Source organism: Pseudophryne corroboree, chromosome 4 (assembly GCF_028390025.1).
Source record: "Pseudophryne corroboree isolate aPseCor3 chromosome 4, aPseCor3.hap2, whole genome shotgun sequence".
Taxonomy (NCBI): Eukaryota; Metazoa; Chordata; class Amphibia; order Anura; family Myobatrachidae; genus Pseudophryne; species Pseudophryne corroboree.
This window is the reverse complement of record NC_086447.1, coordinates 714,537,876-714,552,132: the sequence shown is the minus strand read 5'-3', so window position 1 is coordinate 714,552,132 and position 14,257 is coordinate 714,537,876. Positions and strand designations below refer to the sequence as shown.

General features: G+C 46.9%; 1 protein-coding gene across 4 annotated transcripts in view; it reads left to right on the top strand.

Moving 5' to 3' along the window:
- The window catches only part of LOC134910211 (interferon-induced, double-stranded RNA-activated protein kinase-like), a 237,276-nt gene that overhangs the window by 81,137 nt on the left and 141,882 nt on the right, over nucleotides 1–14,257 (top strand). For all 4 annotated transcript variants that reach the window (XM_063917985.1, XM_063917983.1, XM_063917984.1 and 1 more), the window contains 2 exons: nucleotides 9,497–9,629; nucleotides 11,906–11,973. In XM_063917985.1, coding sequence (XP_063774055.1) covers nucleotides 9,497–9,629; nucleotides 11,906–11,973 — 201 coding nt within the window. The remainder of the gene's footprint in view (nucleotides 1–9,496; nucleotides 9,630–11,905; nucleotides 11,974–14,257) is intronic.

Here is a 14,257-nt window from a genome sequence, read left to right as displayed (position 1 = left end):
ACTGTTGGTAACTTTCCTTCAGTCCCACGGTTAGCTGATAAATTGGAAAAAGTCCTCCCTGGTTCCATCTCAGAGCATGGTACACCTAGGGGCGCTCCTGGACACTCACAGTCAAAGACCATTTCTATCCCAGACAAAGTCCTAAAAATTCAGGACAGTATCTGTCACTTCCTTTGTCGCCCCAGAGTGTCTATACACTCAGCGATGCAAGTGCTTGGTCTGATGGTGTCGTCTTTCGACACGATAGAGTACGCTCAGTTTCATTCCTGCTCTCTACAAAGTTTGATACTATCAAAGTGTAACGGCCTACCTCATCGGATCAGATCTCAAATGATCTCCTTGACTCCGGAGGTTCACTTGTCGCTGACTTGGTGGCTACAGGACCAGCAACTGAGCATGGGTCATCCCTTCTGGATCCCCAACGGGGTCCTAATGACAATGGACGCCAGTCTTCGGCGCTGAGGAGCGGTGAGAGAGCAACACTCATTTGAGGGACGTTGGATCAGATAAGAATCCCTACTTCCCAGGAATGTTCTGTAGTTGAGAGCAGTGTTCAAGGCACTGTCTCTGGCTCTTCCTCTAGTACAGAACAGGCCTTTTCAGGTACAATCGGACAATGCCACCACGGTGGCCTGCATCGACCATCAGGGCGGCACCAGAAGCCGCATGGCAATGATGGAGGTGTCCACGATCCTTCGGTGGGTAGAACGCCATCTACCGGCCATATCAGCAGTTTTCATTCAAGGCATCATAAACTGGAAATCGCATTTTCTCAGTTGCCAGGACATTCACTCTGGAGAATTGGGTCTTAATCCAGAAGTCTTCCAGCCAATGGTAAACAGATGGGGTCTACTGGACATGGATCTAATGACGTCTTGACACAACCATAAGGTTCAGGTCTTCGGATCATGAACCAGGGACCCTCAGGCAGTGTTTGTGGATGCATTGTCAGTCCCATGGAATTTTCGTCTGCTTTTCATATTCCCTCCGGTGTCACTTCTGCCCAGGGTTCTTCGGAAGTTCAAACAAGAAGGATGAATTCTCATTCTAATTGCTCTAGCATGGCCCAGGCGACAATGGTTCTCAGTTCTCCAGGGCCTCTCGGCACAGTGTCCCCTTCTACTTCCTCAGAGACAAGACCTTCTACAGCAGGGCCCTTGTCTTTATCCAGACCAGGTCAGACTAGTTTTGACGGCGTGGCTCTTGAAGTATCACTCCTAAGGACTAAAAGTTTTTCTGGGGCGGATTCAGACTCTGCTGAAGGCCCACAATCCGACCTGTGCCCGCATTTGATAGAGGGTGACATTCTTACGTCACTTGGTGTGCTGCTAAGAATTATGATGCCGCTAAGTTCAGAACTTCCAGAATCTAGCTTTCTAACAAAGAGGTTTAGATTTGAGCCTTCGTCTTGTCTCTCCCAAGGTAAACATTTCTGTTGGTATGGTTCCAGCGCAGGATTGCCCCCATAGCTGATGTACACATGTTCATTCAGGGCGTTGTACGTATTCAGCCTCCCTAGGTCCCTCCAATGGCTCCATTAGACCTATCTATTGTATTGAAAGCCCTTCAAGAGTCTCCATTCGAGCCCCTTGAATCATTGGACCTCAAATGGCTCATGACCAAGGTCTTTTCCTTGCTGGCTATTGCCTCTGTAAGGAGGGTTTCGGACTTGGGCACATTGTCCTGTCATCCACACTTTTTGATTTTTCACTGTGATAGGGCAGTTCTCCGAACTAGATCTGGTTACGTACCTAAAAGTGGTTTCATCTATTCACCTTAACCAAGAGATTGTAGTTCCGGCCTTGGGGGGTCATTCCGACCTGTTCGCATGCTGCTGGTTGTCAGGGCTGCGCCTGCTCGCCGGGCAACGACCAGAAGAACGAAGAAAGCGATCGCTGGCGCGATTGACAGCAGGTAGGCGTTCTGGGGCGGCAACTCACCGTTTTTTTGCATAGCATGGCTGCACAAGCGTTCGCAACCTTGCTATGCAAAAAAGCCCTCCCCCATAGGCGTCGTCGAGTTGATCGCACGGGCAGCAAAAAGTTGCTACGTGCGATCAACTCGTAATGTGCCCCTTGATCTCTTCAGACTTGTCGGCTAAAGATCGTTCTCTGGATGTGGTTAGGGCTCTACGTGTCTGTGGACCGTATTGCCTCCATTAGACGGTCTGATGCCCTCTTTGTCCTGTTTCGATTTCACAAACGTGGCTGGCCCGCTAATAAGCAGACACTGGCCAGCTGGATTAGACTGGTGATTACATATGCTTATTCTCAAGCTGGTCTTCCAGTTCCAGCTTCAATTAAGACCCATTCTACTCGGTCTGTTGGAACTTCGTGCGCGGCAAGCCGTGGGGTTGTCCGCAGAATAATTGTGCAAGGGGCTACTTGGTCCTCAGTGTACACGTTTCTTAGGTTCTATGCCTTTGATACCTTCGCCTCCCAGGATGATTTCTTTGGACGCCGGATTCTCATATCCGCTCAGGCGCATCCCCTCCCTTGAGATACTGCTGTAGGACATTCCCGATGTTACCCTGTGGAAACCTATGTACCCTGCTGCAGAAAGTAAGAGTTATGGTAGACTTAACATTGTTAACTTCCTTTCTGCGAAGTACAAAGGTTCCACAGGGCGCCCACCCTGACGTACCTGACTTCTTTGGGTTTGTACGGCATTGGCCTCTGGTTACTTTCTCCTGTTGTGAGAATGTGTTCTTGTCTTCCTTCTCTCTTTCCTGCTTACTGCATTGGACTGGTTAACCAAACTGAGCTCACGGCGCCTGGAGGCGGGGTTATAGAGGATGGCCCCAATGCATCCTGGGACAGCTAAAGCTTTAACCTGTTGGTGCCTGGACCAGATCCATCTCTACACCCCCGATGTTTCCCTGTTGAAACTATGTACTTCGCAGAAAGAGAGTTAACAATGGTAAGTCTACCATAACTCTTACTTTTTTAGTATAATAGACTTTTTTGAAGAAGTCACGGTGCCATGCCCCTAGTCACAGGATAATATAAAACCAGGTTGTTTAAAAAAAAAAAAAAAAAAAATGGTTTAAACCAGCCAACCCTGATTGGAAACCTTGTCTGCTATTGGTGATTATATAAGGAATGATTCATTACCACATTTGTGAAAACTTGCTTGTCTGAGCGACCATTACATATTCAGTTTAAGGAGCAATTGGTATTTGAGACCATCCATTAAGAGTATAACTTGAAACTGCCTTCTAGTGACGGCAAACAATCCTAACAATGATGGCTTCCTGACCCAATCACCATGGTTATTAATAACCACACTTTACTATTCATTTGTCATAATATGTTTTTACCATATGTGAGAATAAACTGTTCTCTTTTCTCTAAATAACAATGACCGAGATAATACTGGGTCCACCACAGCGTTATTAATGCAAGGAAGGATTATCCAGTTTAACCTATGTGTTTTAATTTGAATGAAAGGCATGATTCAGAATAAATGCACTGATTTGATTTAATATGTTCATATTGTAATCTTATAAAGTAAATAGCTCCTCTCTTTACCATCTATCTTCAAATTCACAAGTGCAGATGATCAAGCCATTCAGAATAGTTGCACATAGTATACAGAGCAGTCGTAGGAAGGGGCACCAATACATAATTAGGGGGGACATTTATCAATCCTTTTAAAATGGAGGTATTACCTTTAGCAGCCAATCGGATTCTAGCAATCATTTATGTAGTGATTTCTATAAATTGATAGCTAGAATCCGATTGGCTACTATGGAGAAAACTGTGGTAAGTCTGACAGGACTAGACAGACTTTCACACCACTATGTCCCGGTCCACCTTAAATGTCCATCATGTGAGATGAGGGGACAACATTGATTTTCTGCAAAGGGCCAACTAAGCTGTCAGGCAATGGTCCTAATTCAGACCTGATCACAGCAGCAAGTGTGTTCTCTAATGGGCAAAACAATGTGCACTGCGGGGGGGGGGGGGGGCGCAGGCAGATATAACATGCAGAGAGAGTTAGATTTGGGTGGGTTATATTGTTTCTGTGCAGGGTAAATAGTTTACTGGCTGCTTTATTTTTACACTGCAATTTAGATTTCAGTTTGAACACACCCCACCCAAATCTAACTCTCTCTGCACATGTTATATCTGCCTCCCCTGCAATGCACATGGGGGGTAATTCCAAGTTGATCGCAGCAGGACATTTTTTAGCAATTGGGCAAAACCATGTGCACTGCAGGGGGGGCAGATATAACGTGCAGAGAGAGTTAGATTTGGGTGGGTTATTTTGTTTCTGTGCAGGGTAAATACTGGCTGCTTTATTTTTACACTGCAATTTAGATTGCAGATTGAACTCAACACACCCAAATCTAACTCTCTCTGCAAATTTTATATCTGCCTCCCCTGCAGTGCACATGGTTTTGCCCAATTGCTAACAAAGTTCCTGCTGCGATCAACTGAGAATTACCCCCATGGGGCCTAATTCTGAGTTGATCGCAGCAGCAAATTTGTTAGCAGTTGGGCAAAACCATGTGCACTGCTGGGGGGGGGGGATGAGATATAACATGTGCAGAGAGAGTTAGATTTGGGTGGGGTGTGTTCAAACTGAAATCTAAATTGCAGTGTAAAAATAAAGCAGCCAGTATTTACCCTGCACAGAAACAATATAACCCACCCAAATCTAACTCTCCCTGCACGTGTTACATCCACACCCCCCCCTGCAGTGCACATGGTTTTGCCCAATTGCTAACAAACTTGCTGCTGCGATCAACTCAGAATTACCCGCATGGTTTTGCCCATTAGAGAACAAATTTGCTGCTGCGATCAGGTTTAAATTAGGCCCTATATCTGCTTGTTTATTAGAAATGTGTTCCTCCCAGGATTGAAACTTGCAGCAGAACATTAGCCCCCAAAGGCAGCCATGAGATATTGGCAATTTCGCCAATAGATTTAAAGTACAAAATTTTTAAGAGGCAAAACGAGGTTAGGTTACTGCCTGCAACTCACATTACATATACCCCAATCGCTAGTATTAAATAAGATGAGACAATTGGACATAGTATAATTTTGCACCTGAAACAGTAGTATTTGAAGCTTCTGGTGTCACCTGATATTGGAAGGGGATTTATCAGTAGGGGAAAGAGCCGCTACCCGTACACTCGGCCTCAATCATGTGATTCCTGATGCTCCGCTTCCCATAAGGGAGTGACAGCTGCTCAGTCACTAGAGGGACAGCTCCGGATGAAGGACCTCCTTTCCATACTCTCCAATTCCTTTAGTCTTCAAGAGTCAAACCGGCTGTGCATTTTCTATAGCCCCCTGAGTGAAATCTGCTTTAATGATATTGTAAATTTAAGAAAAGGATTTTTGCAGGAGGGTACACTGTGTTCCACAGGAAAAACAAGGGGGGTGTAGAGCCGGATCTTCGTCCAGAGGCACCATCAGGCAAAGCTTTCACTGTCCCAGGATGCATTGGGGCCATCTCTATGACCCCGCTTCCAGGCCCTGTGAGCTCAGTTTCGAGTAGTGCCTGCAGGCAGCAGGTCACCTAACAGGCGGTCTGCACTGGGCTTAGAAGACTTCAATGGCCGCAGCACTGTTATGTCAGGGTGACATTCAGTGCTGCATCTCCATCACTTCCCAAGCGGCGTTGCATACTCCTGCGGCTCAGATCCTGGGTACTTGCGGTGGAGACGGTTTACGCACACGGTCGCAGACGCTCTCCTGCTTCGCGTGGCCGCTACGAAGGGAGGAGGTAAGAGGGCCCCCCCGGTGGGACCTGCCACTAAATCGTGTTCCTAGTCACAGTCTAGGGATACGGACTGCGACGCTGGCGTGGACACTGTTCCCCGAGCAGGGACCCCACTATATCCGCCAGGGCATAGGAGCACAGGTCGGGTGTACTAGCACCTCTATTGGTAAGGCTCCATAGTACCGGCGGTGAGGCCCAGCATAGGGAAGTCGGCGCTTGACCTGTAGGCCCTCCCCTGGCCCAGGACGCCATCTCCTTACAGATTTCCCGTCCTGGAGCTGCCTCACACTTGACAGAGACGCTGGGCACCATCTTCTGAGCATAGCTGCTGCTGCTGGTCTCCCCTGTAAAGCTGCCTGTACACAGCGCTGAGACTTTACAGACACTTGAGTATTCTACATGTCTTATTACAGACAGCGTTAGTTAAGAAAGAGTGTACCTGTTCCAGAATATATTGTACCAGTATTCGGATATATACCTCCGGTCTAGGACCGCGCTGTGTTATATATGTTCTATATATATATATATATATATATATATATATATATGGGTGGTCTTCATGTTGCCGACTGTCGGGATCCCGGTGCACAGTATACCGGCGCCGGCATACCGACAGTATTTCTCCCTCGTGGGGACCCCCCTGGAAGGAGAATAAATAGCGTAGCGCGGCGTGCGTAGCGCCACTGTGCCTGCAGCGTGGCGAGCGCAGCGAGCCCGCAAGGGTCTCATTTGCGCTCGCCACGTGTGTGTGTGTGTGTGTGTGTGTGTGTGTGTGTGTGTATATATATATATATATACCTGTCTCACATGTGCTCTGCCGCCTATTACATTCAGGAGGTGTCCTCTGAGGTGGGGGTACTGGCAGCCAAAGCGTAATCCACGTCTGTCCTGGCTCGCCGCATGCTGTGGTTAAGGTTGTGTAAAGTGGATTTGGACTCCAAGAAGACCTTGGAGGTACTCCCCTTTACTGGGGACATTTTATTTGGAGAGGACCTGATTAAAATGTCTGAATTAGCAACTGCTAAGACTACTTTTCTTCATCCTACTAATTCTTCTATTTAGAAGGCGAAGACTACCACTTTTCGTTCCTTTCGACCTCAAGGGAAAGCTAAGGGTCAGTCTTACCCCAGACAATCTCGTGCTCCCAAGACCACCAAGCCCACGACAAAACAGTCCTGGGCAGCCTGGCAGCCTGCTTCGAAACAAGATAAGCCTGCTACATGATGGGGCGGGCTTACCCCTTGGGGGACCCCAGGGTTGGAGGCTGACTTCTACAGTTCGCCCAGGTCTGTTTTAAAGACCAGTTCAGACGCTTGGGTACTGGAAGTTGTCTCTCACGGGTACGCTGTCTCATTCAAGAGACGTCCCCCTCACCAGTTCTGCACTACGGTACTCCATTTAAATCCGTTGAAGGCGCAGACTCTACAAACGGTGGTAGGTTCCCTCCTGAGTACAGGAGTGGTTGTGCCAGTACCTCAGCCCCAGCATGGCAGAGGTTATTATTCGACCCTGTTTCTGGTGCAGAAACCCAATGGGTCTTTTTGGCCTATACTCAACCTCAAGTCACTGAACAAATTTATGAGGGTAGCCAAGTTTTGCATGGAAACGTTGCGCTCTATTGTGCTGGCGATTGGAATCCGGAGATTACATGGTATCCCTGTATGTACAGGATGCTTATCTGCATATTCCTATTGCCATATCGCATCAGCAGTTCCTGCGGTTTGTTATTGGTGACAGTCACTAGCAATTCCAGGCTCTGCCGTTCGGACTGGCCACGGCTCCTCGGATCTTCACCAAGCTTATGGCCATGATGACGGTGCACCTCCATCGCCAGGGAGGCAGAATCCTGCCGTACTTGGACCACCTGCTGATTCTGGCGAGTTCCCACAATGTCATCCTCAGTCATCTACAATTGACGGTGAGTTGCTTACAAGCCCAGTAAGCAACTTCAGAGAAAAATTGCCTCTATACCTGATGTTCAGACGTTCACTCGGGGCGTTATTCGGATTCAGCCTTCCTGTGGCTCCTTTGTCTGTTGTGCTGAATGCTCTGCAAGAGTCTCCATTTGAACCTCCATGTAGACCTGAAGTGGCTCATAGCCAAGGTCCTGTTCTTGCTGGCCATTGCCTCTGCAAGACAGGTGTTGGACTTAGGTGCTTTGTCCTGTCCACCCTTTCTCATATTCCACTGGGACCGGGCGGTTCTACCCACTAGGGTGCGTCCCCTCCCTTGAGGAACTGCTTTAGGACATCCGATGTTTTCCCTGTGGAACACAGTGTACCCCGCTGCAGAAAAGGAGAGTTATGGTAGACTTAACATGGTTAACTCTCTTTCTTTGAGGTACACTGGGTTCCACATGGTGCCCACCCTGACGCACCTAGCTTCTTTGGGTTGTATGGCATTAGCCGCTGGTACCCTCTCCTGTCGTGAGATTGTGGTTCTATGTGACTAACATCTACCTTCTCTTTTACCTGCTCCTTCATTGGACTGGTTAATGAAACTGAGCTCTCAGTGCCTAAGGTGGTGTCATCTTTTCACCTTAACCAAGAGATTGGCCTTTGTCTCTTTCGGATTTGTCTCCCAAAGAACGTTCTTTGGATGTGGATAGGGCTCTCCGTGTCGATGTGGAGAGGACTGCCTCCATTAGGAGGTCAGACTCCCTTTTTGTACTGTTTGGTTTTCACAAACGGGGCTGGCCTGCGAATAAGCAAACCTTGGCCAGATGGATTAGAATGGTGATTGCACAAGCCTATGTGCAGGCTGGACTCCCAGGTCCTGCTGCAGTTAAAGCCCTTCTTGGACCTTCTTGGGCGGCCTGCCGTGGCGCGTCTCCAGAACAATTGTGCAAGGCGGCTACGTGGTCCTCAGTGAACACATTCATTAGGTTCTATGCCTTTGATACTTCCGCCTCCCAGGATGCTTCCTTTGGACGCCGGGTTCTCTTACCCACTAGGGTGCGTCCCCTCCCTTGAGGAACTGCTTTAGGACATCCGATGTTTTCCCTGTGGAACACAGTGTACCCCGCTGCAGAAAAGGAGAGTTATGGTAGACTTAACATGGTTAACTCTCTTTCTTTGAGGTACACTGGGTTCCACATGGTGCCCACCCTGACGCACCTAGCTTCTTTGGGTTGTATGGCATTAGCCGCTGGTACCCTCTCCTGTCGTGAGATTGTGGTTCTATGTGACTAACATCTACCTTCTCTTTTACCTGCTCCTTCATTGGACTGGTTAATGAAACTGAGCTCTCAGTGCCTGGAGGTGGGGTTATAGAGGAGGCCCTAATGCATCCTGGGACAGTCATCGCTTTGCCTGATGGTGCCTCTGGATCAAGATCCCGCTCTACACCCACGATGTTTTCCCTGTGGAACCCAGTGTACCTCGCAGAAAGAGAGTTAACCATGGTAAGTTTACCATAACTCTCCTTTTTAACTGCTATGGGTGGCATTTAGCAGGCAGACCTCCTAGGGTCCTCTAGGATAGGGGTATTCAGCATGCGTCCCCCCCCCAGCTGCTGTGGTACTACACGTCCCAACATGCCCTGCCACAGTTTTGTTATTGGGGCATATTAAAACTGTGGTAGGACATGCTGGGGTGTTTGGTTCTACAGCAGCTAGAAGGCTGCATGTTGAATACCCTTGCGGTAGGCTGTTGGAGGCCATTTGCACTGCTTACTCGATAATCCAGCTCTATCTTCTCTGCCCAGTTCGTTAGCGACCTGTTCTGATTTCTGTAGACTAAATGGAAATGTTCTTATATTGCAGATTTTTCTGTAGCGCTTGGATTAATGACAGGAAGTTTCCTGAAGCTAAAGGAAAGAACAAGAAAGAAGCAAAAAAGAAAGCTGCACAGTTGGCATTAAAAGTGCTTAAGAATGAAGATCCTAACAATCAGGAGGTATATTTCTTTTACCTTTCACCTGTAACACATTTGCTAATTGTTGTACCGTTGGTGGTATAGTCACAGTTTGTGTAGGTGACATAAATAGAATGGCCTCCAGAGCTAAGTCAAGGTACACTATGCAAATTGGGGGCATAGTTGGCAGCCCCTGTTGTTTCTGTGTGTTCCTCCAGCGCTGGATATGACATCTATTTTCTTCTAAAATAGACCAACAACGTGCAAGGCCTAAAAAAAACATTTTGTGGGCTTTAGTTGTGATCAGACGCAGAGCAACCTGCCATGTACTGGCCACACACCTGACCAATTGCAGCAGAAGGGGGAATTGCCACTGCCCAGAGTCCTAAGGGCACTCCAGGGAGCCAAAGAGACTGCAGGGTGCCTGCCTGGAGCATCTGAAAGACGCTCTGGCCGGCGCTGCAGCACAGATCCTGGCTGCAGGGTGCTGTTCTAGTAACCCTGCTAGCCAAATGCAGGGACTGTGGGGCAGTGATGGTAACTAGACTAGTAATTACAGGACTGTAACTAGAGGTGTGCGAGCGCACAGTGCGGCAGCACCACTCGCACACCTCTAGTTACAGTCCTGATCAGACGTATTCCTGTATAGTTGAGATCTAGGACGAGATTTATCAAAACTTGGAAAGAGATAAAATGGAGAGAGATAAGTGCTAACCAATCAGCTACTAACTGCCATGTCACAGGCTGTGTTCGTAAAATGACAGAAGCTAATTGGTTGGAACTTTATCGCTCTCCATGCTTTTATACATTTAACCCTTATCTCTTACTCATATATGACTTAATAGACTAGGATGCCTGATTCGGAGATGTATGCAAATGTCTCTGTCACCTGGATTTACATTGAGGTGCCCACCACAGCATTTGTTGCAGATCTGTTGATTAGAGAAGATCTGAGTAACCACCTATGGTGTTGCAGTATGGCTGCAGGAAGGAAGATGCCAGAGACATTGCCGCTGCGTACTGGATTGCACTCGTAGTTGCACACACCCACAAAATTGTCCCAACATGCCTTCATATTTGCTACCCATCCCCAGTACCTCTCCCCAAAAAGTCCAAGAAACTGTCAATCACTTTGCGAATAAATCCTTACTGTGACTGTCGTCGTAAGACTTTCACGCCACATGCGCATTGCAACTTAAGTGTTGGTGCATGCTGCGGATAATGGGGGTCATTCCGAGTTGATCGCTCACTAGCTGTTTTTAGCAGCCGTGCAAACGCTAAGCCGCCACCCTCTGGGAGTGTATCTTAGCTTAGCAGAAGTGCGAACGAAAGGATCGCACAGCGACTACAAAAAAAATTGTGCAGTTTCAGAGTAGCTCCAGGCCTACTCCTAGCTTGTGATCACTTCAGACTGTTCAGTTCTTGTTTTGATGTCACGAACACGCCCTGCGTTCGCCCAGCCACGCCTGTGTTTTTCCTTGCACGCCTGCGTTTTTTCGAACACTCCCTGAAAACGGTCAGTTGACACCCAGAAACGCCCTCTTCATGTCAATCACTCTGCGGCCAGCAGTGCGACTGAAAAGCTTCGCTAGACCTTGTGTGAAACTAGTTCGGCCGTTGTGAAAGTACGTCGTGCGTGCGCATTGCGCTGCATACGCATGCGCAGAAGTGCCTTTTTTTTGCATCATCGCTGCGCAGCGAACATTTTCAGCTAGCTATCAATTTGGAATGACCCCCAATATCTCAACTGCAAAACAAATTGGGTTTGCGTCCAACTCTCCATCAGGCCCTAAGTTTTAAGTGAATCATTTGTTCTCCTTGAATTGTTAGTGAATGTTTAAGGTTTCTTAAATCTTACATCTTCTTTAGTGTGAGTGACAATGAATTTGAAAATCTGTACAAATATGTCTTTATATGTTGCAGTTGTTTGAATTTTGTTGTACAATAAAGAGATTCAAAATATAAAGAATTATATACAGCAATTGACCGAGCATAAAAACTTTAAAGTGGAAGCATAAAGACATTGTGGAGGGGTAAAAGTCCTACTCTCCCACAATGTTATTTAGTCGGTACAGAGGCAGTTATTCTCCCAGCTGCTTTGTGGAATGCATATAATAGATAAATACACAATGAAATAATTATTCACAAAATCATAACGATAATCAACATAAAGGTAAGTTAGTCATCTGGAGTGTTCTATAGGACACACTGACTCCGCTTTCTATGCAGTGTCACACACTGCACAGAGCTCTGAGTTTCACAATGATACAAAACAACACAATCGGAGCGCTTCTAACATGTAACATTGCTTTACACAGCTACGGCAGATCCCCGGTCTAGACGATACTGATGTGGAAGAAAAAGGAAATACTTCTGAATCTGGAAGGTGATTTCGTTTTCTCGTTTACAATACATGGTTGAAAGGATTTTTAAAAAAATATGCAACATTTTCAATGGAAATGAAATTTTGTCAGAAAATATTATTTATTTAAAAAACACTGCCCATTGGGGATGGTGCAATTTGAATGCATGACCGCTTTACATGCACAGAACTAAATGCAGATGCATGTGTCCACTGCTGCATGCATTACAGGCATGTACATAATTAACGGGTCTTCAATGGCATTCAGATTTGCACACATCTCTGCAGTCGGACCTATGTGTACACTTGGTTTCATAGCCGCCAGCATTGTCCCTACACAGTAGCAGCACTATTGCATAATCACGGGAATGCCCACCATTCCATTGACACGTCCGTTCTACCTACATGAGAATGTTCCATTACAGCCCAGTTCTGACTGCTCCTTGCAAGTGGCAATGCATCACCCCTAGTTTTGTACACTTTGTTATGAAGCATGCGCAGTGCATTAACACACAATGGGGGTCATTCCGAGTTGATCGCTAGATGAATTTGTTCGCAGCGCAGCGATCAGGCTAAAAATCAGCAGTTCTGCGCATGCGGCGCAATGCGCACGCATGACGTACAATTGCAATGACCGCAGTAGTATCACACAAGGTCTAACAAAGCATTTCAGTCGCACTGCTGGCCGCAGAGTGATTGACATGAAGTTGGCGTTTCTGGGTGTCAACATGTGCAGAGAGAGTTAGATTTGGGTGGGTTATTTTGTTTCTGTGCAGGGTAAATACTGACTGCTTTATTTTTACGCTGCAATTTAGATTGCAGATTGAACACACCACACCCAAATCTAACTCTCTCTGCACACGTTATATCTGCCCCCCCTGCAGTGCACATGGTTTTGCCCAACTGCTAACAAAATTCCTGCTGCGATCAACTCAGAATTACCCCCATAGTACACTGTGGGCCTAATTCAAGGTTAATTGCAAACCAACATTTTCCTCTAATGGGCAAAACCATGTGCACTGCAGGTGGGGCCGATATAACATGTGCAGAGAGAGTTAGATTTGGGTGGGTTATTTTGTTTCTGTGCAGGGTAAATACTGGCTGCTTTATTTTTACACTGCAATTTAGATTTCAGTTTTAACACACACCACCCAAATCTAACTCTCTCTGCACATGTTATATCTGCCCCACCTGCAGTGCACATGGTTTTGCCCATTAGAGGAAAATGTTGTTTTGCAATTAACCTTGAATTAGGCCCACAGTGTACTATAGGCGCTGGGCTGTGACTTTAACCACACAGGAATTAGTTTCAAATATATACATAATCACAGATGAAGCGCAATGGAACTTGGCATGATAAAATGCTATGGACGCTGCATCACAGCACGTTATATATCGATTCAGACTTCTTCGCACACAGATGTACGTATATCAGATGACTTTGTCAACAAAGACGCACGGCACGTGCCGAGTCACACAGGATCTGGTTGCTGAGAAGGGCTGTTTGGCACGGCTGCGGCAATAGTGTATGAGACACATCTGTATGTACAAAATGTAACTTACAGGGACTGTGATGGCGATAACCGCTGTCCCTGCTAGTTACATCCCGAGTTCATTGGAGGAGTTACCACTTTTTCAAAAGAGCCCTCCAGAGAATTTGATACTGCGCATGAGCACGTCCGTTTCCAGAGCCAGATGAAAGCTGTGGGAGCTCCTGCGAGAATGGTCTTTCCGTAGTCCCCTTTGATAATAGTGCAGAGCTAATTAGCCTTTTATGGCCTAATGGATGAGATTTCACAGTCATCTCCTGTAAAAGGCTAATTATCGCCTTCCTGGAAATGTGCATGCAAATTAATGTCTGTTTTATTTTCATCTGGAGAGTGCAATCTACCCCTATGCCTCTCATACATTCAAACTGTGTCGGATCTTAAACACTGACAAAATTCCATTGTCACAATCTGCACTTACCAGCTCAAAGGGTCACTTATTTGACCATAAAGGAGTTATATAAGGCAGATGGTATTATTATTGGCAATGGCGTGTTATTGTCATGTGTCTAAAAGCAATACATAACAGAATGTTCCTAACGACAATAACGCCTATTGGGCGTAATTCCAAGTTGATCGCAGCAGGAATTTTGTTAGCAGTTAGGAAAAACCATGTGCACTGCAGGGGAGGCAGATATAACGTGCAGAAAGAGTTATGGGCCCTACTCACTTGGCGATGTGCCGCCGAGGTGCCCGACGGCCGATACGGCCGACGAGCGACCCGGCGGCGGGGGGGCAGTGACGGGGGGAGTGAAGTTTCT